At 38.2% G+C, this 26,298-nt stretch overlaps 1 protein-coding gene across 8 annotated transcripts in view; it reads right to left on the reverse strand.

Moving 5' to 3' along the window:
- Positions 1-7,158: 7,158 nt before the first annotated feature.
- ZNF800 (zinc finger protein 800) overlaps positions 7,159-26,298 on the reverse strand; it is a 66,554-nt gene continuing 47,414 nt past the window's right edge. For 2 of the 8 annotated variants that reach the window (XM_065048903.1, XM_065048900.1), the window contains 4 exons: positions 20,397-20,504; positions 18,098-18,193; positions 14,329-14,472; positions 7,159-11,967 (listed from right to left, as the gene is read on the reverse strand). In XM_065048903.1, the coding sequence (XP_064904975.1) occupies positions 10,202-11,967; positions 14,329-14,472; positions 18,098-18,193; positions 20,397-20,457 (2,067 nt within the window). In that variant the 5' untranslated portion in view covers positions 20,458-20,504 and the 3' untranslated portion in view covers positions 7,159-10,201. Of the gene's footprint in view, positions 11,968-14,328; positions 14,473-18,097; positions 18,194-20,396; positions 20,508-20,639; positions 20,865-20,892; positions 21,058-21,163; positions 21,319-26,298 lie in introns of those variants that run through there. The other 6 variants (XM_065048899.1, XM_065048898.1, XM_065048895.1 and 3 more) reach the window with 5 other exon arrangements.

Here is a 26,298-nt window from a genome sequence, read left to right on the forward strand (position 1 = left end):
GCCTGAAGATCTCAGGCTGTTGACCAGGTGCCTAGTGCAGGGAGAGAAATATTACTCCTGGCAACTGTTTCTCAGATGTATTTTTAAAGGCACAAATATAAGAGGATCCACATTGTTCCTGCCTGGATCTCTCCCTGCTTCGCCCTGCCTTTTTCAAAATCACCTCTAAGAGACACCATAACCAAATTTTAAACTCCCAAATCAGCGGTGTTTGTATCACCTCATTCTCCAGAATGAAAAAATCACTGACCCAACACAATCAAATGCCAAGTGTTTTCAAAACAGCTTTTAAAAGGGACCAAAAAAACTTCTACTTCAAATAAATCAAGTTAAATGTTTAAAGAAGCTAAAATAATAAGCAGATAAATAATAATTTAGCATAACTCAACCACAGCCAAGCAGGAAAATGTCAGAAATTGGACTGGGGACTGCACAGCCAAGTAAGACACCTCAGTACTTGATGGACAGTAAAGCAACAGCAAGCGCCTTCCACAAAGGAAGAGCTTTTTTATGAAAGAATGAGAGAATTGTCCTGTAGCTGTGCTACTGGAACTATCATAGCTAAACAGTTTTATCCTTTCCTCCTGTAAGAAATCCTTACTCACATATTAAGTCTTGCCCCCCAAAAGCCTATTAAAGAAAATATAAATCTTAATGATTCTAGTACTTTTAGATTACATTGCCCTTCATTATACTGTTGCAGGCATTAGAAACCAATCTGCTAAGAAGAGAAAATTAGTCCCAAAATACAAAAAACATATTGTTCTGTATTTCAAGAGGAGGAAGTATCTTGGTCTGTTAGTCTGTTTTTGAAGCCAAGAATACGAATACTTAGCTTGTCGTTTCCTGCAACCATGGGTCAGTCCATGGCTGCACATGCATTCACAAAGGGTTTTAAAGGCATCCACCATGCTTCTCAGTACATGTTCTCCAAGATGAAAATTCTTTTTGAACAGAAGTCTCACCCAAAATATAACTGAGTCCCTGACTCTGCACTGCTGCAATCAGTTAGTTGCTTTAACATTTACGGAGAGAAAAGACAAGGAAAACAAACATCCTGTCATTGCACCCTGATAAAATGGCTGTAAACTAAAAGATAGCTTACTGAAAACAAAAATTGGAAAACAACTCTTTAAAGTGGAATATCTCCAGTATCATCTCAAAGAGCAGAAAAGCAAATTCTAAAGTTAGAATCATGAGATGATAACTAGACTGCAACTCAGAATAGCAATAGCCAGATGAAGTACAATTTATGAGACGTTCGCATGCTGTTACACTGCAAAAACTATGGCTTGCACAAATGGAACTGATCCCAGCCTGAGCCTCTAGACATTGTTAGCAGTTAAATAGTCCCTTCAATCTTTTAAGTGTGGAAGACCATTTTCACAATGCCTGATTTGTTAGTAGTTTCAAACAAGTCTCCTACCTATTTTCTGCACCAGCTGCAAGCATTTTCACTTATAGGAATCAGCGATATCAAATAGTTGGCTTCAGTTTCTAGGAATGGCACTGCACCCAACCCTCTTAATTTAAAAGATGTTTGCGCGTCTACCTGAGGCATTCAGTATTCTGAAATCATTAACACAGTATACTTAAAATGTATAAATTACTTTCATAGGACCCAGACAGCTACCTAGTCAAGGGTAAAGGGAGTTACCTTTTCCCTAAGAAAAAGCACACTAAAAAAATCCAAAACTAACAACAAACAAACGAAAACCCCCACAAAACTTTTATGATGTTCCCAAGATGTGCCAGTCATGGACTGTAGGAAGCCTATGTTAAATTCTTGAAGACTCAAGTTGGAACAGTCCACCTTGGCACTGCTCCTATGTAAAAGATGGGACAAAAGAGAATACATCCCTGTCAAGTACTGATAAGGATAATGGCCATCAGTCTCCAAATGCTTCTCCATAATAGCTCCGTCCTCAAGCAGTGAGGACACAAGTAATGTGCAGGCTACACAAAAACAAAACACTGGGTTACCATGAGACAACTGCTGCTACTGCCCTTGGCAAGGAGAAGCAAAGAAGAGGATTCTTCCACTGCTCCTTCCCTAAGATTAATTGGGCACAGTCAGCTGGGAGATGCCTCCAGGCTGCAGGGCAAACAAGGGAAGTAGGGTGCCTGCAATAACACTAAAGGACTTCTGAAAGAAGCAAGATACTTTCAGTAAAACGAAAATCTACAGTCATGGTGGACAAAAGTTTTTGACAAACCTCAGGAGAGACAGCAGGCAGTTGGTGCAAACTAGAAAGATACTGAAAATTAGCTCATACTAGAAAGAATGAAACTTGCATGCAAAGAGGGCAGAAGGAGCTTCATTCTTCAACATTTTTTACATTTAAACTGACAGATTCTGTTCCAATACAAAGTATTATTCCTCTACTTTAATACTTTGTGTTCAAATAGCATCCATATTTCACAGGCTGGAAAGCTGCTGTTGTTGCTACTTAAAAGAAAATGGGGAAGAGTTTCACCTCAAGGCTCTGGTCAACTGAACCCTGTCATTTAAAGATGGATGTATATACCTCAGCCTTGCTATCTAAATTCTCCCCAAGCAGCCCATCAACATTCTCTCAGCTTGCTCAGTTTTATACTGAAGTGCTACACAAGCACACTTCTGAGTCAGCATACCAAAAAGATCATCTTTTGCATCCTTATGTGTATGTCAACCCTTATACCTTTATCCATTCCCAAGTCCCACATACACACAGAAAAATATATTAAATACACAGAGTCTACTATATGCAAGTGTTCTTTGAGGAGCAAATGTCCATATTTACCTACTGAGATTTAATAAAAAAAGAACAAAGTCGCCCACAATCTGTACAGTTCTGAGCAAGGTCAACAGAGGCATGCACTGGTTTTCCTCATTTATACTGATGGGAACAAGTACCCTTAGCCAGCATAGACACCTGATCTTAAACCCTGTGAACTCAGACACCACCTGATCTATCACCAGTTTGACACCATGTGGAGAAGTGTCTCAATGAATTGTTCCCTACTTTTATGTCTGAGAAAAAGTATTGACCTCCAGTTACCTGCCAATAGCATAAATGTGTTTTTGACAGAAAGCACTGCTTTGCACGTTTAAAGGATGGAATGTGTCCATTTTAGGCTTGTTCATTCTTAGGCAGTTGTGTTTCTTCCAAGGGAGAGTGACAGTTGGGATTCAGATAAACTGTTATGAAGGAAATTGATTACTATGTTTTGCATGTCCACATCTATTTTAAGTCTAAATCGCAACCAACCTGTCTTGCCACAAGACAGTGACTTTAACCCATCTTACTCATCCCTTTGTTTGCCACGGAATGTCACAAGCTGAGGAGAACTGTAAAACCACAACATCCTGGAGAATAAAACATCTGAACAAGGGAGGGGAAAAAATGTAAGAGCGTGTCCACTCAAGATATCCTGCAAACCCTGGACTGTGCCTTTTGGTCTACATTCTGGCCCAGAGTGCATTGAACACTTTCAGGTAACCTCAACAGCTGTGGGAAGATCATCAAAGCAGACTGTTTTGCCCCTAATAAAGTAGCTGACTCCCAGGCTCAAAGCACATAAGTAATGTGAAAAAGCAAATCCAGTTCTGCCAAGAGAGCTGAACTAGCTATGGCTCTGAAAAGGCTTGTGCTGAGAGGACAGACCAGGCAAATCCGAGTTATCTTAACTTGAAATGCCAGGAAAACAACCACCACACAGGCACAAAATAATACTGGTATTACCAGACGCCAATAAATTCAGTGCAGTCGATCACCAACACAGAGAACCTCAATCCTACCTATGAATAAGGTAAAACCACTATCAAATCTGCTTTGGAAGAATAACTTTATAGCAAGATTCAAGAGTGCATCCTCCCCAGCCACCCAAACTTCACAATAACCACACCAACATTGCTCCTGGCAACGCAGTGAAACAGTTAATAGTCTAATCTATTTTGGAGAAAAATGTATTTGTTCTCCACGCTATCAAAGGCTCGGGCTATTTCCCACTAAATTCTCCAAAGTCAATGATATTGCTCCCTCATTTAAGACATTGTTCCAAGTATACAGCACTTTTATTACGATTACCAATATCTTGACAATCCCCACAGGGATCAGTGAAACCAAATAACCCTAACTGATCTCAAATTACACTTTGTGTCTATGAAACCACTAATTTAGGATTGTAACTGAAGGATACTGGCAAACAAACTCTGCGAACCCCCACAAAAGGGAACTAAAACATATTCCACATCATCCACTTGCCCTCCGCTCCCTTTTTCAAGATGGGTAGGGAACATTTATACCCAGGCAGTAGTCCCTTTGGACTCCATCAACACAATTATTGAAGTCTTGTACCTACTAACTTGAAACCAGCATAAATCTGCCCTTCCTCATTAGCCTCACAATTGCCTTTATGTTACCCCCCCCCCCCCCCCACACACACACACCCCCTTTCTCCAAAGATCTTCTCTCCCAAAAATCTGCTTCCAACACACTTACTCTCCCAGTCTATTAAAGCAGCAGCCAACTACTTGTACAGCAATAGCGGTATTGAAAAACACAGACAAGTTGTTCACTACTAACACCAAAATGAAAATCCTCATTCATATCACATTGCTAGTTCTATATTTAGATCCTGCAGCATAAATATTTCATAATAAATGGGCAGTAACTCCAGGTGATTCTGAAGGCTGTACAAAATACCTGTAGCTGTCAAATGGAACAGGTGTAGCCAGTGACATTTAGTAATTTCTGAATGATTCAGGCATGGATTGACTTGTTTCCATAGGTTTTGAATACCAAAGAGCAGGAAAGAGAATAGATGTGTATAGTATCAGAAATGGAAACAGTACCACATCAGTTGATTGTAACTTTTCAGTATATAATAAACTACTTCTCAAATCTGTACCTTTTCTGTTACATGTATCATTACACAAATTAAAGCTTTGCACCAATAGGAAAACATGGTGAGACAATAAAAGAATTATAAATCAAAATAAAAACCCATTAAGGATACTGATTTTTTAAATAAGATTAAGAAAAGTTCCATAGTTTCTTATACTTCAAATTCAAACCACAACTTCTATTAGCATGCCCCTGAGAAAAAAACTTTCATATATAGTTTCTATTTGTTGAACCTTGCCTCATTGCTGAAGCTACTTAGCTATTACAGGACACACTGCATGCAATATTGCACATTTTTTAAAATCGAGTTCCTAACTGAAAGTGCAATCTGACCTGAATGTCACATAAGTAGTTAGGTAGCAAAGTCCATTATTATTTTTTTGTTATATATTTTCACAGCAAGACCCCTCATCAGTCTCTTCAGAATAAGACAATTTTGCCTCTGTTGTTTAAGAAAGCAACGTTGGGTTTTGTTTTTTTTTCCCATTCACATAACAGATCCAGACAATCAGATGTTTTAGCAGTATCCCAAAATACTTGCTTTTACAGTTAATACTTAGGTTTCTTTATTCTCTGTCTCTCATCCCTGAACCAACATACTGATCTACCTTTTGGCTTACCAATTATTGGATTTTATTATTCACCAAAATACGATTATGTAAAATATCTACCCACAGTTCTTGCGGTCATCAGATAAAACTGATCTCGTTTTCAAAGTACTTCAGGCACTTGACAAGTCGCACAAATCCTTCATACACCAGCTTTAAGTTCAACCCAGCAGAATCAAATTTAAAAAAACGTTATGATGACCATCAACTACTTAAGATAAAATTTTCTTTAATCCTCCTATAAAGTTGAGGGAAGCGAACATTACAAGGATTTGAAACGCTGGAATCCAACACTCCAGAAAGAAAAGTAAAACAGAAAAAAACAGAAAACACCCTAAAATTAAATGCAAAATAAAAGAAAAACAGAAAGACCAGACTCAGGTGAAATATGATTAACCAAAGAGAAGGTGGTTTTAAGACAGAAGCCACTGTTAAAGACTGGCATCCATACAGAATGTTTCATTCCCCCTCAAAGTTTTCCATAATATATCTCACATCCATTCTGAATAAGAATTTATTTAGCAAGACCCAACCTTAATTCTGAAGGCTCACTAAAGGATTTACAGGTGTCTTTAGATAGCTCAAGGAAACGAAGCCAAACCAATATGCCTTATCAACAACGCAAGAATACGTCTTAATCAAAAACTCGCATCCAGACACAGTGATGTGTAACCCTGCAGATAAGTGCCCACATGGATCTCAACAACATTCAAACCTCTATTACAAATTCTCAGGATTTGTCAAAAAATATGTTGTGTCAATTAAGAGCAATAATTAGCAATCCTTCTCCCTTCAATTTTTTGTTTCCTCTCATTCAAGATGGCTAAAAGATTAAAAACAACAACAAACAAAACACTAAATTGAACAAGTTCATAATAATCAATATAACTCACTTCCATTATTGGAAAAAGAGGAAACAAAGCTATTCCCCAAGTCAGAAGGGAGATTTGGGTTTCAAAAGAACTACTCAGTAGATTTAACAGCAAGGGAAGATTAAAAAAGGAAAAAGTAGTTGCAAGTGCCACATCTTCAAGAAATACGATACCCTGAACTTTGAGTAGAACAAAATAATTTTGTGGCTCTGTTTATCTACATGGATACAGAACTGGAGATCCTTTAGAAGAAAGCTTACCTTTATAAACAGGAGTAACTTCACCTTCATGTATTTCAAGATGCAGACCACACACTTACCCACAATGGACAGCAGAAACAACCAGGATTAACTGAGAAATGAACAGCTATTCTATCACTGTCTGCATTTCAGTTTCCTAATCTTAATCCACAGGTATTCAGGAATAGTAGTTAAAATGCCCTGATACATAAATAGCTTGATGTCTTCCTTTACAAAAGAGTAAACAATGACTATGGCAGCTCATTTCTTATATTCCAGCTATAAAATAAGTATCATTAGATGGTCACCAACATTATTTGCAATGCAAAAGTAGGCAACCCTATTTTTTTAATTTAAAAAAATGCATAGCCTATCTCCTTCAATCTCAATATTCACTTCTGGTTTAAATGGATAATAAAAACAAGCTTTACTCAGTTAAGGAAGAGATACTTTCAGAAGGAAGAAAAAGCCAGTATCAACAGCGGTGTTCTCAAAGTACAGCAAGTGTCAGACTTTAGTGTGGAGAAGTGTTCACTCCACAAGCGCAAACTTTTAACAACAAAAAACCCAATATTTATTACAACATAATATTACAAACAACTAGTTTCAGTGACCAAAGAGTCTTACAAAAATGCAAACATAATTTCCGACTGTGGAGTGCTACGTATGCCAGGTTTACCAATACGACATCTTTTTGTTTGTGCACACTTCTAAGTGATTTCCAGTCTGCTTTATTTTTCCATCAAATACAGTATATTTATCCAAACAGAAGCATGTACATTCAATATAGAACATTTTGAGCAACAGCTACAGTCCAGTTCCCATTCACAGTATTTTTAGTGCAATGCACTAACAAGGCCAAATATTTCTCTATCCATAAAAGTATTTTTACTCCTGATCTTGTGATCAACATTTTTAGATATATTTTATACAAAAAGTATATATGAACACAAGGCACCTCCCTAAGTAAGGGAGTGAACCTATATAAAAACATGGTATTTCTTCTGATGTACAATACATTTCAAATTGTAGCAATTTGACACAAATCACTAAACATAATATTTTCTAAAAAGTAAAATAAAAATTAAAATTAAAACAAATCAACAACAAAACAAACACCCCCCCCCAAACCACTGATGCATGAAACCTGCCAAGAATTTCATAGTGGTAGGCATGCAACTGTTGTACTACAATCTTGATTAAAAGGTTAAAAATAGGATCTAAAACTTTTTCCAAATTCTACAAAGTCAAGTGCTACCTATAGTGGTCATTCATGATCTTGAGAGAAAAAATATTTTGATTTTCTCCCATACTATCCTCCCTTTTTATTAATATTCAATGAAATAAACTAACATTATAAGTGGTTGTGCACAGATTGTCTGTCTATAATACATCAGCAAATATTCACTACCTTCATATTAACATTAGTGTGTTGATCTTTCAAAATATAAACTGAAAAAATAAACTGCAACTATTATTAAAGTGCTTGTGTATAAATTTAAAAAAAGAAATTAAAGAATAGAGGAATGTAGATATTCTTGTAAACTTCCCAGATGTTTACAAATTTTTCCTATGAACCACATATGGAAACAAAATGGAAATCTTTGAACCAACTTCAGCACAGTGAAATTCATAATGTCCCAGAACTGGGAAAATAGTCCATCTGAACAAACTGATGTTATGGCAAATACTAAGAATTAGTACAAGTCAGCAAATATAAACTACGTTGTTTGCTCTTATACATTCATTTGTAATATATTTTAAAACAGAATATAATACATTTGCCAAAGCAGGATATCACAAAAAAGTTGGAGCTGTCCATCATTCAGCACTCCTAGAGAGGACCAGTATGCATGATGAGCTCACCGATGATTTCCTAAATGAGGAACAAAAATCCTCTTCCAAACCTGCTGTTCATTGACTTGCCTCTGTATTTTTTTTTAGTTTTAGAAAGTTTGTTCTATACTGTGTCAAACTTCAACTGCATAGAGATAGCTGCTAATTTAGAAGCACATGTGCATTTCAACTACTTCAGTGTTTTGACAGGAGGCACAGTCCTCCTACAAGCAGTCAGAATGGTTATTAATTTATTAAGAAAACAACAGCTTATAAAAATATTTCCTCCTTATAGTACCATTATCAAGATATTAGCCATTCCAACAACAAACTAAACTCTTTTTCATTCAAATGAACTTCAGGCTTTCCGAACACCACTTGAACATATCTGAGGAGAAATGGGAATAAATTAATGTTGAGTTTACCCATATAATTCTGTTTTAAATTACACAACATAAATAATTTATAAGGCTAAATTTTCAATTCTTGATCAAAATGCAGAAGTCACTCCTCCTCAGGGTCCAGCTCAGTTCATTTTTGAAGTCCTGTCCCACTTAATCAGGATTTGTTACGAAGTCATAAAAGCACCAGATTACAACTCAACGTAGTTGGGTGGCAATTCACTATGAAAGCTGAACTCAAACCAAATCACATCCTGGGAAACAGCATTTCAGAGTTGAAATATAGAACAAGGCACATACACTTGGTTTTCTTTTCACCAAAAATGCAAGACAGATAATTCTGAACAAGGATGTTAAAAACTCTTATAGGTATCAGTACTGGCTATCCTCAGTATAACTTTCTGTACAGTCCCCCAACCTTGAGGCATCAGTCAGTCATTCTGAAATACAAACTGACCACATAGATATGTTATTTCCTTTTTTAAAAGGTCCTTTTAAAAATAGTCCGTCTTTAACATGAAGGCTATGGAAAACTGAGAAGCTATGAATACATCCCCTCCAAGTGTAGAAAAGTTCCCAGAGTACCATATAAGCAGAAGTTCAGAAAATTCTTGGCCAGACTTCTACACATACGTAGGCTTAAAACAAAAATTCTTGATGCGACTCAAACACTTTACAGAAAAAATGACCAGAAGTCTCCAAACCCATGCTTATATAAATAAGCATTTAAAGAATCAAAACCTAAATTTCATTATTTTAAAGGTGTTTGTAGGCACCCACCTCAAACTGATTTTAAACCAAAGCAATTAAACATCCAAATTACCTTCCAAAAGAATTGTTCCATGTCCTTTTTATGACAAGACATAGACAATACACATTAAAATTTAAAAAAAGAAAAAAGCGCAAAATATAATTCCAGTAAGATCACACAGTTTTTTTGTCAACAGCTTTTACCTTGAGTACTTCTTCAAGTGGGTAATGGAGAAGTTAATTAACAGGTTAAGTTATTCAAACCAAACAGAAGTATTGTTAATTTTTAAAAATTACTATTTTAAAAATCTACTTATATTAGCTTGATTACAACAGATGCTTCCAGACAATTTAAAGAGTTGACTCAGTACAGTTTAATCTATATTCTATGCCAACTTCCTACAATGACAGATTTAGAAATTAACTCTTTTCCAAAACACTAAAAACTTAATAAACAAATTTGACAACTACCATAGTATTTATGCTGCTAAACCACTAAATCTATGGAAAAATATGTTTTCAGCAATAAACCAACAATAGCAAAAGAAAGACAGTGGTTTTGTTGTTTTCCTTTTTTAAAAAGAGACAAAACACATGTTTTCCCCATCACCAGACAACAGCTTTAGATCTTGTACTTCTGCCTTTGGTTTTATTTTCTTCAGGTGAATGAGATACATTTGCTTTGTGGGTTTTCTTATGATGTTCTAGAAAAGCTTTTCTGGCAAACGCTTTCCCGCACTTATTGCATCGATGCAGAGAAAAGTTTTTTGTTACTTTTACTTCAATGCCAACATCAGCTCCTTCATACTTTTTATTGGGAGAATTAGAGGTGACATCCTGTTTTGAAACAACCTGTTTTGTTTCATCCCTCTGAGGGCCTCTTTTTGTCACCTTATTTAGAACAAGATCAATTGGCTTTTTTATTGCTCTAATTTCTAAACTTGCAGTTATTTTCCCAAGGTAGCGTGGTGACTTTTTATGAACTACGGTTATATGCCTTATCACATCACGTTTGCGACGTGTTTCATAAGAGCAGAGTGGACACCTGTAGTATTTAACATAAATGTTATTTCCATCTGTGTGTAATTCAATGTGTTTTGTCAAGTTCTGTTTTGAAGTAAATTGGCGTTTACAGAGTTTACAGTAAAGCTGCTTGAAGTCAAAGCCAGCTGAAAGTTTTGGCTTCCTGGTTTTTTGCTGGCCACCTGCAGCAGATGCATTGCTTGATTTAGAGGTTGATTTAGTGGCTGATTTAGAGGTTGATTTAGAGGTTAATTTAGAAGTTGATTTAGGGTTTTCAGCGTCCTGTTTAACTTTATTTTTCTGTGCTGATGGTGTGCTCTTTCTCTCAGTTGAATGATTTGTTCCCTTTAATTCATTCTGCGGAGAAAGGGCAACAGAAGGGGGTAAAGGTTCTACAGAATCTGCTTGTTCAACTTTGACTTTCATTTCTGTGCCATTGGCAGTACTGTTGGGTCCTTTCTCCCTTTTAGAGTTCTTTCCAGAAAGAGTTATCTTGTGAACAATTTGCATGTGTTTTTTCAGCATTATTTGTGAACTATATTTTCTCTTGCACAGAAGGCATTTGCATGCAGTTAAATTGTATTCTGCCTTTGAAGACGACTTTTGTTTTCGGGTCTTAAAAGTTTTTTTTGCAGAAACTGTATCCAAGAACAAAGGTTGCCCAGGCTTTGTAGCTATATCAGGAGTAATAGAATCCCTTCTTAATCCTCTATGAACTTCATCAAAATGCCTCCTTACGTTGGCTTTAGTAGCAAATGATTTATAACATACAGGACAACTTCTACCTAACGCTACAAGAACATTCTTATTTCGTCCTTTTGCGGAGCACTGATTTGGTTTCTTTTTTGTTTCTATGTACTTCTTTAGCTCTTCCATCTTTTTTTTGTGCACTTTTCGAATGTGTCGGCGTACACTGCGTCTGGAATGAAATTCTTTCCTACATAGGCAACATATCAACTGGTGGCCAAAATCAGAATTATCTGGCGAGTCCAACCCCAGATTTTCTGTTGGAGGCTGTTCTTCAGGTGTAGGTATCACCTTGTTTGTAATGGGATCAGCAGGAGGTAACTCTACAGTCTCCCCAGCTGGGACTGGGGCTGGAGTTGAAACAGTCTTGGGTTGCTCAGTGCTGGGTTCCTGTATCTGTACTGGAGCTTGATCAGGGGTACAGCTGCTTTCTCTGTTCTCAATTGGGCTATCAGTCCTTGATACATATTGAAATACAGCATTTTGATTAGTCTCTATAGGTTCCAATCTAATTACATATTCTTGCTTATCTACCCTTGGGTAGATTGCTTCCAGGAGGTCATTTATGGCTTGACTCTGTTTGTCATTTATATCTGGGAGGTCTGTGAAAAGAGGCAAAGGTATTTTTTAATTATTTGGTAATTTCAAATTATTTAAATTTCAAAGTATATTTTAAATGCTGTGTCAACTCAGCCACGAAATTTGCACAAATCCTGTACTTGTACTATTTTTCTGATCATTTATACTTAGAGGCTTTGAATAATTGTTTTTATCACACCAGTACAAATGACTTTTTAACTAAAAGCCAATGCTGGAAGTACATCCTTCCAGTGTGCTAATGTGAAAGCCACCTAAACTAAAAATCAGTTTACCTGGAATTAAACTGTTCTTTATAAATCTGTGTCAATTGCAAAAATAACAGCATACAACTGAGTTTGTCCTGCAGGAGTGCAACAAAGTCTGAAGTATCATTAGAAACTGATTTTCCTACTGCTGGAAACAGGCATTCTCAATAAAGGCACCTAATTCTGGAAATAAGCTCTTCTCTATGAATTCTGAACAGTCCTTAAGACAGAATGAAACGTCCATGAAACCTGAGCACTGCATGAAGATATGAGTAGATTAGAGACAACTTCTGGGGCAGGTAAAGCTTTTAGTAATACCAAAGCAGTTAATAAGCTGAGTGATACTGTAAGATACTAAACATTAAGGACAGAAAAATCCTGTATAATTAATGGGAAAAAATGTACTAATTTTTCAAAACAATAAAAACTGAGACAAATAAGTTACTTTAAAAAAGAACAAATTAACTGAGGGTCACCAAAGGTTCATCCTGTATTCTGCCCTGATAACACATTGGAGCAGACTCTAAAAGCAAGAAAGAAGAACACAGGGATCCTCCTTGTTTGTCTGATGCTACTAAACTTCTCAAGCGGAAGTCTGCCTTTAAGGTACTGTTTTCATACACCTAGTTTACAAAAAGTTTATTCAGATGCTTTTAAAGCATATAGATTCTTGGCTACCACAGTGTTAAGCAGTGTTTTTTTGTTTGTTTTACCAGAAATACTGATAAGTTTACTGTCTGGTAATTTTGCTGGATACCCCACTGTTTTTGTAATATGAAAAAAAAAAAAAGAAAAACAAATGATTGCTCCCATTTACCTTCATGATATTTATGATTTTACAGGCCTCGGTCTTACCCTGGTTTTAAATGCCAAATTAGTTCAGTGATGTAATTCCCAGGGCAACACGCTAAGCATCTGAACTGGCATAACTAAGAAGTCAGGGTGATGAAGCAAAAAGGTAAGGCACCATGATTATACAGTTTGAGATTATTCATGATGATTTGAAGATGTGATTCCTGGTAACAGCTGATTAAAAACCCACACTCAGTCAGGTTTGTTCCTTCCACACTGCCAGAAATACATGAGAACACTGTCAGCACAAGAAATAGGCTGTTTTCTTACTCAGAGCCCATCTTTTAACACCAAATTTTTAACACCTTTTGCAGTCAGTTTCAAATGGGACCTTGCTATGTATTTCTATAAAGGGTAAAAAGTCCTTCATATCTTATAGCACCTTTTCAGACCATTTAACGACTACACTAAGAGAATACATCTCAAAGAATTCACCAGGGAATAGTCTTTGGAATTTTTCACCATGGGGATACTGAACTTTTACTCCTACCTCTTGTTCAGTATCTTTTATTTATTGCAAAAAGCTCCTACTTTATTCAATAATTGTCATACTCAATTTTATATAAAACGTAAGTATTTATTTAGTTTTATTCAGAGCACTTAGCAGTATTCTCTTCATTTGCACCCCTCCTAGTGAACAGTGTACTATGAAAGCTAACCAGCCAGATAAATGAAGGCCACAATGTAAGGAGATGGCCAGGAAATCCTTACTCAGAGGGTTCTTATTTTGCTTCGAAACTCTTGCACCTGACTCAGATGCACTTCTAACCTTGCTTTGAAAGTACAACTCATTCCTTTTCACAGAAAAGCTCCGTGACTCTCTGCAGCTGGCCAGCAAGGTGACAGTACTAGTATTCTCACCTTCTCCTTCACCACACTAGCTGACACAATGTGTGAAAAGAATCGCCTGTGTAAATCTCTGTTGGTTCCTAATTTTTGAAATATTGACGAAGTATCTTCCACAGCAAAGACAAAAAGACAGCAAAGAAAAAGGGGAAGAAGGAATACTCTGTTAACAGTGGCACTCTTTGTTAAAAGGTTAGATGTGTAAATTAGCTATCAAATTATGACATTAACATGGGTCTTGGTTGTTAAGGCATAGTAAGTCAGTGCTGTAGTTTTGCTAAAGGTGACCTGCATATGTTACTATTGAAATTTAATTCCACTTCTTTTTTTTTGCATTTTGTTTCTGGCATGTTTGATATGGAAAGAGAAGTTTCTCAGCTTCAGAGAGCTTTATTAAATATTTCAATTAGTAAGACTTACTATCATCCATCTGGAGACTTGGAGGACAATAAAACTTTTTATGAGTAATTAAATTTGGTAATCCTCTGAAGAGACTCCGGCACAATTTACACTCAAAAATGGTGTCCACATCTTTTAACAAGATATGTTTAAGTTGTTTAGTTCCTGTAACAAAAGAAATGTTACACTTAAGGAAGGTTTACTGTTCATCTTTTAATTCACATCATCCCATGAAATGGAAACATTTTAAAACATGACAATTATAACAGCATTTTATCTTGCGTCAATGCTACTTCATTGCACTGTAAGTTTATGAAATATACTCCAAGTTTCACTATGAAACGAGCCTAGTTTGGAAAAAAATAAAAAAACACAACACAAAAAAACCCAAACAACAACAAAAAAGGAAAAAGTCAAGGATTCTGCACATTGCAGTTTAGAGGGAAAGCACAATATTTTACAATAAAACAAACAGCTAATGTTAGGAAGGAGCCCATGTTGCAGTATCTGGTTGCTGCAGTACAACTGCCCAACAGGAAAGAACAAGCACCCAGAGCATCTAAAGAAGCCTGCCATATTTTTTCTTTAAGCTTATCTGACAGTGCTAAGAAAGTAAGATATATAAAGCTATTTCATGTAAAAATAGCACCCAGTAAGGCAAAAAACTACAGAGGATATAACAAAACAAAGAGAATAACTAACTGGTCAATAAATGTTACTACATCTAGGTATCTAACGCAAGATGAAGATGAGGATGCATAGGCAAGAAAGTAGAACTGTAGACATGTTTTCAGCCTGCTGAAAGGAAAATATATTTAAGTCAGAAACGTTTCTATTAAAACATAGTGTGACAAATGTGCGGGTTTTCCAGACTATTATACACTTCATATTAAAAAAAAAAAAACCACGCAGATGCAATATCATCTAGCATTGTTGATGTATTCCAGCTCCTGCCTTGCTTAAACAACCAAAGGATCTAGAGTTTGTTACACTTCAAACTCACTCCTTCATTTCTCATCTCACAAAAACTATGAACATAATGCTTAAAATTAGCAATGGATTAGTAAATGATAATACTTACCTACATCAAACTGGAAAGAAATACTAGCACACCAAATTTAGCTAATTTATCTGTCTTGATTTTTTCTTATAATAGAATAAATCAAAATTAATCCAACAAGCAAAAATTATAATGGAACTGGACTAATAATAAATAATATCACAAAACTGAGAAATAGCAGCAAGACACTCTTCAAGCTGAAACAGAAATTTAAGTTTTCTGTGATTGCAGACACTTCTCTTACGAATACCTTTCAAAGATCAAAATCTAAGTCACACTGCAGAATTATTTCCTAAACAAAACTCTTTCAAATATTAATAATTTCATAACAACTAACAGTTCTTCAATATGAATGGGCCTTACCAAGGCAACTTTTTATTTCTTGGTGTAATAGTAGTAGTACAATTTTTTTTTTTTTACAAGTGAGTTTTCGCAAAGCATGGTGTCTCCTCCTTCTTCCACAACCACTTAATAATTAAGCTACCACCCACTTTCTGTCCTCTCCTAAGCCCCTCCTGATCCCCAGCCCTGGCCTTCTGTCTTCTTACTGCTCTTCCCTCAAGTGTTACTAACCTCACCTTCATCTGACCTGCATTTATACAAACAGACTACTAGACAAATATTCAGATTTAGTGAAAACTCCAAATTTAAAAATTGTACACAGTTCCCCCAAAAGCAAGTTGTTTACTCAGGTCTCACAGACTAACATTTGAGTTTCTGCATATAAAGAAAATCACTGATGAAAACCCAGCTGAATAAAACTGAAGATGCTCCATGTGGATAAAATTCCAGTAAGTTACCCAACTATAATTCAAACAAAAGGCCTCCAATTTGATGACAGCACACAATAAACAAAAATTCAGCCATGTTGCTGATGCATGTCCCAGCCACAAACTCCTCTCCAAAACAAAACGAAAAAAATTATCTCAGTCTCCGCTGTTTCCCAGTCAATGGACACACAAGTCCCTCATTCTCTCTCCTGTTAATACTGACTGTCCAGTCTTTCTCCATTCAGGACTGAAATCCGAATTATTTGGCTTTAAAATTACTGGGTGAGATTTAAGGATTTATGACATACTGGATGTCAGACTAGATGACACGGTAGTTAGTCTGGCATCCAACCTTCCTTATGCAACTATGAAGCTTTTCTTTGGTAGGAATAAAATAAATATAGTCTTTTTGAATTAAGCTGTAGATCTTTAGAGACTTCTGGAAACAGCAAATAAATTTAAAACATCCACTGGTTTTGTGAACACAGAGAAAAAAAATAAACACACCCTTATTCTTCACCAACTGCAGTCAGTCTTCCGCCAGCATATGCTGCCCCCAGCTCTCTGAAGCCTTCTCTATTTTGTAGTTACATCTAATTGGGACAGGTGATGCTTTGTCAAATTCTGTTAATATTTGTGTATGTTGAAGCCAGAATAACATAATAGTCACCAGAACTCCATACAGAACACTGGATATTACAAATATTTCTCTGGCAGAAATACCAAAGTTTATGCCTTTCGCAAGAAATTTCATTTTTGTTAAGAAAGAAAATCTAAATTCAAATTAATCTGTTATTCTTAATGTTTTGCATGACAGAAGTTTTTACCAAAACCACTTGAATAATTATGGACAATACTCTAGATTCAATCTCTATTTCTTTACCACAAGAATCAAAATAGTTTCTTTCTATAATGAAAAATGGCCTGTTCAAAACTAACCAGTAAAATCTTGGTCTAAGTCCTTTTGCCTTCTGTCCAATTTCCCTGGCACAGATAACTGAAGGTGGCAAGGTAAGCTATCAATTCAACACCTGCCAACAAGGGCAATCTGGAAGTAGCCAAGAGACACAGTACTCGAAACTAGTTAGTGCTATTACCAGAGATATCATTAATCTGTTTCACGAGAATGATGGCTGCCACGCATATCTGAAGCCTTAGGCAATCTCATCCAAAAACACTTCCTATAAAAAACTTTACTAATGACGACTCTTACGTCAAGTTTTCCTTCTGTACTAAGTTGTTTAAAGTGGAGAACATAAACTGAATATTGTGCCATTCTACAAGACTCAGCCCAGACATGCATGCCGTTACACAGTAACAATGATTTATACAGGAAACATTTCATATATATAACAGCGCTATATATTAAAATCTAGAAACATGCAGATACTAGTATTAAAGATATTGTTTAACTTTTGTAATAACTGCTGTGTTCTTGCACCAACAGCTGTGAAAATAAAATGTTTGGTTTGCCACATCAGAAGCATAGAAACAGCTCGAAAACATCAAAGGTTCCAATCATCTCTGGCATGCTCACCCAAACACTCAGTTGTTATTCTCAGGTTCATTGCTATGGATTGCAACTCCAGAAAACAATCAAGGAACGACTTAAAAGTCACATGATAAAGCAATTCTAAAAAGTTCAAGACAAGCACTACATTTTCTCATCTTCTCAGGAGTTTTAGGATAAAGTCTCTAATAAAAGCAGGAGGGATTATATAAAGCACAACAACAAACTAATTTTTTATGTTTTTGAAGGATGACTATACAGCTTGAGCTGTATCTTCACTACTTTATAGGAAAACCCTTATTAAAAGAACCAGCACTTAATACCAAAACCCTGCAAATATTTTGCAACTATGCAGGAAGTCAGGTGCTGTGTTTTTTTAATATACAACAATATATAATATATAACTCTCATAACAAGTTAACAAACTTCTTAGGAGTCATAGTTTCATACCTGATCGAAAACACTCAATTATTTGTTGAATACCGGATTTTGATGTTTGCAGAGGCCGCTGTAATAACGGAGGGTCACCAGGTTCCAACAGATGCACTGAAGTACAGAAAACAATAATAAGCCATTAGAGGACAGTCAGGTGATTTTTATTACTTATGGATTTTCTGTGCATACAGTAAACTAGTTAAAAATAAAGGCCAAGACTAACGTAAAAATTGTCTTACTCAGAAATTTTCATCTACACCAAATTTAAAAAGTCAATAATGAATTTTCCAGTCATGATACCTTCTGACACTTTGCTGTCATTTTGATTATTTAAAGAAAATGTGTACTCAAAACTACATGTATCAAACACAAAACCATATAAATATACAAAACCAAACTGACTCACTAAAAATTTCTGTCAATTAAAGAAATTCCCCAGAACAATCTACCTGACTCTGGTCATTCAAACCAAAACAGATGCACAAAAAAACCCTATCAAATATTGTACTTCACAGCTTACAATGCAATTTCAATGTTGTCAGTAGACACCTAAGCACTGAATCTAAATCTAAAGTAGCAATGATCAGAAAAAAGCACAAGTATATCTAAGTAGTATGTACCAAAAATAGCTATTATAATACTTTTAACCAATAAAACCACATTCAAGAAACACTTCTGGTTCAAGCAAACTGCTAAAGTAATACCTTATTTCTGAAGTTTCATTCTACATCACAATCTTTGTAAATTGTATTGAAATGAAAATATTTATTGATCAGGATGATTAGTTATTCCAACGCACAGTATTTATGTATATGAAAATTAATAGCATTCCATTACTGTATATGCATGCAATTGAGCTTTGCCAGAGGGAAAACCAAGTTTAAATGAATAAGAGCACTTATTCAAGAATGTGTTTGCAAAATCATTAGTTAGGCCTTTTTAATTTCTCATTGACAAAATTACTAGTTTTGTAGTTTATAAACTGGCTCCTACCTTAGCCATTTGATTTAGTTTTCAACCCCATTCAATTTCTAAATGAAGCATTGAGCATCTCTAAGAAATTTATTTGTAATAAAGAGCAGTAGAGGCACAGTATAAAACTATTTAGAGATATGAAGTGCAAATAGATTAAACACATTTTAACAGGAAAGATGTTCTAGAAGATGTACGGTTATAAATAAATTCGAGCTGAAAAGAATGACAGAAGGAACACTCCATCCAACTATGCAGGGCCCATAATATACTATTATATATACGAACACATAACAACCATTACAAATCAGTTAATCGTTTGGGGATCTCTAACACAATGACATATTGTATTCTACTAGCCTATTCCCTGTTCTTCAAAATAGTATTTTTGGTTGTATACTGCTGCTAATATGCACGGGCAGCACCCACTGACATTGAGTGAGACACATGACGCAGACATAACACATCACTGTTATTTCTAAGATAAGAAAATTATTTTAGCTTTTTTAAAACATTAGAACAACTCAAAACTATTTAATCTTAAGCACAAATAAATGTTTCTACTAGATGAACAATTTAATTAAAGGAGGATTATCGAAGCTGCCATGCTCAAGCCTTCAACTATTAATTCCCCAAACCGATGCCTTTCTTTTCAAGACACAAGTGAAAGCATCCAAATAAAATCTACAACAAGGCAGCAAGAAAAGAACTAAATTTCCTTTTAGGCTACCAATTATAACAGTAGGCAGAACAACTACAAAAACACCTAACAAGTTGGCTGAACCTTCAAAGTATCCATTATACTTTCCACTGATGGCATCTTCCATGTCACCCAGCAGTGGAATGCGAACAGCCGTCTAAGGACTTGGTGGGGTTTTTTTCTCCTCTAAAAATAAGATCTTCAAGTTCAACAGACCTCAACCAGAGAAGATGTAAAGTAAAAACATAAAGAGTGAATACAAGAGATTGTCAGAAACACCATTTTAAAAAACAATCAGAACATCACACTTTTTGGAAACAGAAAGGCCAGTTGTTTTACACAACTTCTTGCCTTCATCTGGTTACAGCACACAATGTGCTTGTGGAGGCTTGAGGATTATTGCACATCCTGCAGGAACTGAGAAATTCTCTTTCTAAAATAATTTTAATATAACAGTTTGATTCCCTTCCAACCTGCTACTCTATGATTCAGCGATGTAAAAAAACAAACAAACAAACAAAATTCAGAAACTTTTTATATCCAGAGCTGTCACTAATGATGCACATTTGTAACATCACAACAGTTTCCGCAAGCTTTTAAGGGATAAGAAAAAAACAGCCAAAGCATCACAGGCCACTGTACCTGGTTCGCAGCATCCATGGTGAGGGTGGTCAGTCTGACAACACTTGTCCCTTAGAGGCATTTTCCGATCACACGACCTACTTTCCTTCTACATCCAGCAGCTCGTTTCTGCTAAAATAAACAAATCACCTGTCAGTCCCGAAGCGCAGGCGGCTCGGGACAGCGTTAACCCCGCACCCGCACGGCCGGAGCAGGCCGGGAGGCAGCGGCACCCTTCGCGCACAGAAAGTTTCCATTGTTTACCGCAGGTCTCACAACGCCCTCTGCAACGGCCGCTGCGCCGAGCCCGGCCGCCCCGCGCCCGCTTGCTCGGGCCCCGCCGCCCCGGCCCGCCTCGGCCAGCGCGCCCGCCTCGCCTCCACCTGCGCCCCGGCCGGCGGATGGAGTCCCGGCCACCGTCCTCCCGCCGCGCCGCGCCGAGCCGAGCCGCCCGGCCCCGCGCCCCCTCAGCGGGCGGCTCCCGCCGCGCCGCTCCCCCGCCGCGCTCCGTCTCCACCTCCCGGCCCTCCTCCCGCAGCCGCGCCGCCAGGACCGCGTCCCTCAGCTCCGGCGGGAGCGTGCGGAAAGCCGCGTCCCCGACAGCCAGCGGCCGCCGGGCCGGGCGCCTCCTGCGGCACTGGCGGAGCCGCAACCGGGCGCGCCCGCCGCCCCGCCACGCGCGAGGCCGGGCGGGGAGGGGCGGGCGGGCGGCAGGTGACAGCGGGCGCCAAGCGCCGCCGCCGGGAGGAGGAGGGCGCGGCGGGAGGCCGCCGCGGGCAAGCCCCTACCTGGGAGCGGACGGCCGGCTTCCCCCTCCCCGAACAGAACTTTATTCGCCCCTGTCCCGCCAGAGCGGCAGCCGCTGACCCCGGAGCCGGATGGGCAGAGGGGCAGGAAGTGACTGCGGCGGTGGCGGCGAGGGGCCGCGCAGTGCGCACGCGCCTCTCCCGCTGCCCTCCCGCGCGGGCGGCACAGGTGCCGCGCGGCGGCACGCGGCGGGGCGGTTGCGGTTGCGGGCGCGGCGGCGGGACGGCGCGGCCGGGCGCTCCCGCCCGTGGCGCCGCGGAGGCGGCCTGAGGCGGAGCGGCTCGCTGCCGGGGCTCAGTGCCGCGCGGAGGGCTCGGCGGGAACTGGCGCCGTCCTTGTCCCTGTGCGGAGAAAGGCTCGTGGCGACGCTCTGCACACGCCGGTGATGTGCAGAGCTGCCCGCAGGGCACCGGTGCTCGGACACCAGTGAGAGCAGCCGCTACCACCTGAGGTGGCATTTCTGCCCCGCCTCAGCCTGGTCGCCTTTAGTACAGTTTAAAAACAAAGAAGTTCTGGTAAATTCATCATGGAAAAAGATCAATCAGTGTTTTAAACACCTAGAGGACAGACACCTTTTCTGAGAGAGATTTCTGTAATGTCTGTTTCAAATACTGGCAAGATGATGTTGAGGCGCTGTAGTGGATGCCCTGGCAACTGGTGTCTCCAGATAGATTTCCACATGGTCACTGCTTGGTCCTCCGCTCTCTTAACAGCTGGGGTTGGCCAAAGGTAATACTCAGTTTTTGCCAAAGAAGCAGGCATGAGTGAGACTTCTTCCTCTCACAGAAAAGCTTCTGTCACTTAAGGAAAGCCTTTTGTAGGGAAATGAATAAGATCATCATTACTGAAAAAATGTTGAGTGATGGTACAAACACGGAAACAATCTGTCAAGCCCTGGCTTCTGATAGAATCACCTCTTAATAAAGGTGGGATTTGTGGTTTCAGACAAAGTTCGAAGTCAAATATACTGTCCCATGTGAGAGTAAGATGCCTTAATAACACTGTTTCTCAAAACTGAAAGAGCCTGCCATCTGTGACCATCAACTTGTAAGCAATAGAGTCTTCTTTTAAAATACAGACATTGATTCCACCAATAAATCTTCTATTTCTGAAGCAGCAGGAGGCCAATTTCAAACTCCATAAAGTCCGTTTGGGCTTTGGGTAATGAACTTGAAGCATTTTAAGTATCAGAGAACAGTTCAAACAGCCTAGAGCCCAGTAGCATCTTAACTCTGAAGTACAGCAGAAGTCAATTAAACCCTTCATGTTAGCCATCCAAATGCAGGTCTCTGCATGTAACCAGAGGTGATCTCGTCTTCATGAGCTTAGCTGCATCCTGAGCTCTGCTGAATTTTAGGCAACGATGGAAGAGGCTTGAACTCCACCCAGCCATGCAGCTGCATTCAGCCCATGTATAACACACTTGGGTAAATCTGCAAAGCTTGTGGGTAACAAAGTGCAAGGAACATAGTTCTCTTTTTCTGCACAATAGCTTGCTGACTGTTTTACTTGCCCAAGAAGTAGCAAACGTGGAGAATTAACATCCCCCACCTCCTAGGAGAAGTGAATGTCTGGTTCAAACTAAGATCACCTTACATTCTTGCTGATGCTACTGTGCTACAAATGTTGAATTAGTAGAGTAACATAGCTTAACTTTGCATCTTAGTGATTTACCATCAACATTGGTAGCCTTATTAGCAATATATTTTTATTGAGTGATCAAAAAATAAGAAAGAGAAAAGCAACCTGCATGTCATAAACTCAGCAATGGAAATTCAGAAACTTTTGGTTGTATTTCAAGTGACTGAAGAAGTTATAACAACTTTTGTGAGTGTCTGAATGCCATGAGCTAGCACAAAAAAGAAGCAACCTCTGTCATTGTTCATTTCCTGATAAACTTCTATCAGAAGGAGTAACAGGGATCTGCTGACCTTTATTGATTTCTTACAATCCCAACCATCATTCATCTCAGTCTCAAAAGGGAGATCTGCTTCACATGTTTCCAAAAATAATCATCCAAAAGTCCACTCCTGCCTCAGAAAAGTCTTGGCAAGGCATGCTGTCTCCAAAGCTGGACTATCCAGTAATGGTTACTCCCCCCATTCCTTGAAATTTACTGATAAAATCTAATAAAATTGCTCTGATGTCAGCCCCTTTTTGGAGACAATCCTCAAAGAGAAGAGAAATGCATGGAACCTAGTGTTGGAGAAAAAGAGTACCTGATCAGATCAGTGGCAACAGCATCCCTCAATTCATCACCTCAGTGAGGCATTTTTTAGCATGCCATAGTCCTTTGTGGAGTTCCAGCTCACTGTACAATGTTTTACTGTGATAGTTGTCTCTTAAATGTTGAGTTACCTTGATACTAGCTTATAAATGTCATCTCCTAAGTGCAACAATCAAAGGCTGGTAAAAGCAACAGTATATTAATGCTACTTTTGCCAATTCTGTAACTATGTTCATTCCTCATCAGCTTAAAAAAATAATGATTTTTTGCCTGTCGCATGCACAATTTTAGTTATAGGTCAAACCCCATATAAAACTATAGAGCAATTTAGGTTGAAAGGACCCTCTGGAAGCCAAGCTTCCTGCTCAGAACAGTGCTGTCTTCAAAGTCAAATCAGGTTGTTCACAGGCTTGCCCTGTCGAGTTTTGAAAACCTTCAGGAGTGGAGATTCCATAACTTATTTGGACTTCTTCACCTGTGCTTAACCATTTTTATTTTTTTACTCCTTATATCCAATAAAAATTTCTTTTGTTGCAATTTACAACCATTCCCTCTTGTCCTTTTTGTGTTCACCTCCAAGCAAAGTCTGGTTCTACCTTCTTAATAACCCTCCCCACTTAGGTGGTGAAGTATAGGGATTATATCTCAATATTCTCCAAGCTAATGCAACTGAGTTCCTTCAGCCTCTTGTTATGTCACGTGCTCCAGACCCTGGAACCATCTTGGTTGTCTTCGTCTGGACACTCCTCAGCTTGTAGGTATCTCTTGCATACTTGGGAGCCCAAATTGGACACAGTATTCCAGATGTGGCATCACAAATGCCAAGTAGAGGAGAATAATAATTTTCATTGTAAAAGACAATGAGATGGGTTAAGCAAAATTTGCCCTTTTGCCTTCCCCATTTCCAATTAAATTTATGTTAAGTACTCTACTATTTAGTTTGTTGCGGGAGGTGGGGGGAGTGGAGGAGTTCCTTAATTTTGGAGGATGGCCAAATAGCAGCTGAAATCTTAATCTGTTTTAAATGCATTTTCATAACTTTTGTGTTCCACTCTTGAGGAAGACCAGAAAACATGGACAGTGTTGCATGCATGTATGAATGTCAGTAACTTAGTTGACCTTATAACTTGTTTGTGGGTGAAAGACCCTAATCTGTATATTGCTATGTTTAATTCATCATGTATTTTATAATGTAACCAATTAGAGCTGTGGGCAAGCAAGTGTACTCACACTTTGACCAGTCAGATAGCCAGTCGTGCAAAATGTCTCTGGTACAGATAAAAGTTGCCAGCACAAATCACATAGTTCCACCTGACCTAGCAGAGGATGCCTTCAGGAGGATAATTGCAGAGGGGAATCCTTTCAGCCAGTGACTGGCCATTGTGTATGAGAACTTCAGATCAAGGTGCCCAGTAAAGCTCCCTTCACAGCACACTACTGCAGTTGCTCATCCAACAGGATAAAATAGAGCTAAGGTCCAATTTGAGTTTCATTGTATAAATGTATAACAAGCAGATGATGTTGCCTCACTTTGAAAAATGGAATATTCTTTCATTAAATATGAATGATACTTGGAATCCATAAATACCTTATAATAAAACTTACTGAATAAAAATGGTGGGGCTAAAACTGGGTAAACTTTCCTTTTGTCTTACATAGTTAAGAAAAGAGTCAATTAAAATAAAAGAGCTTTTTAAAACACTTAGAATTCTTCAAACAATCCTTAATTACCTTGTATCCAGTGAATAGCAACATTCACAGCTACACCACATACAGTGTTAAAAAGTACAAGATGCCCTTCCACATAATAAAGATAAGGATGAGAATCCTTTTGAACCACTTCATGTCAATTCTAGGCATAAAATATAGTACATTACTAGGGAGGTTTTTGAGTTTGGCTTTTGTTGTCTTGCTGATGTTCTCAACACAACCAGCAGACTGAAACAGCATCTTTATTTATTCATTGCCTTTGAATCAGTGAGATGTTTTGAAACAACACTTCTGTTACAACTTGATTGCCAATTTTTTTAAATCATTTCTCTGTTGTGGGTAATGGCTTTGAGAAACCCCAAATTCAGAACCATTTCTCTTAGTTACTGGATTGTGCTTCCAAAATGTATAATGAAGTATTCTAGCAAGGGAAGTATCTTTTGGTAGAGGATATCAAAGCATTATCTCTAATAGTTGTGATAGTAGGTTTGGCGTCCACTGAGAGGTTTTGTTCTGCCAAAGGGCTAGTAGTAACACCTGCTGAGATGCCTTGCCATCTGTTTATACATCTAAGAACTGTAAGATTTGATTAGCAAAACTTTTCCTCATGCACTGTGATGACTGACATTTTTTTTCTGTATTTGGAATGCATTTTGGATGAAGCACCTGGCTTCACTATAGTTTTCCCTAGGAGATAATAGTTTGAAGTTGGAATGAATTAATGCTGTGATGCTGTGCTGATCAGAGTTCAGGTTTGCAGAGATGAAGGTAAAGTTGCGTAAACTGGAGGAACTCACGTGTAATGTGCACTAATCAAGCAGTGTCAGAAATCATAAAGTGTTTCACTGCAAATACAGGTATTCCAGCATTCCACAATGCATCACTTTTAGTTTTTCTTACCGATTTGAAGTGGCTTCATCCAGTGTTCTCACTGAATGCATCCCATGATGAACTGTACCTTCATAAGCTCCAGATTAAACTGATTTTAGACATAGAAGACTGAGAACAATTAAGACTGTTTAAGGCATATTAAGACTCATTTGTTAGAGTCTCTGTGTCCATGATGGCCAGATGGGTAGAACACTCACCAAGAAAGCAGAAGACCTTGATTTCTAAATCCCAAACTAGTATTTAGAGACCCCTTTTGTTAAGCACAAGGTATAGTTCAATCACGAATGC

This window comes from Columba livia, chromosome 1 (genome assembly GCF_036013475.1).
Source record: "Columba livia isolate bColLiv1 breed racing homer chromosome 1, bColLiv1.pat.W.v2, whole genome shotgun sequence".
NCBI classification, from domain to species: Eukaryota; Metazoa; Chordata; class Aves; order Columbiformes; family Columbidae; genus Columba; species Columba livia.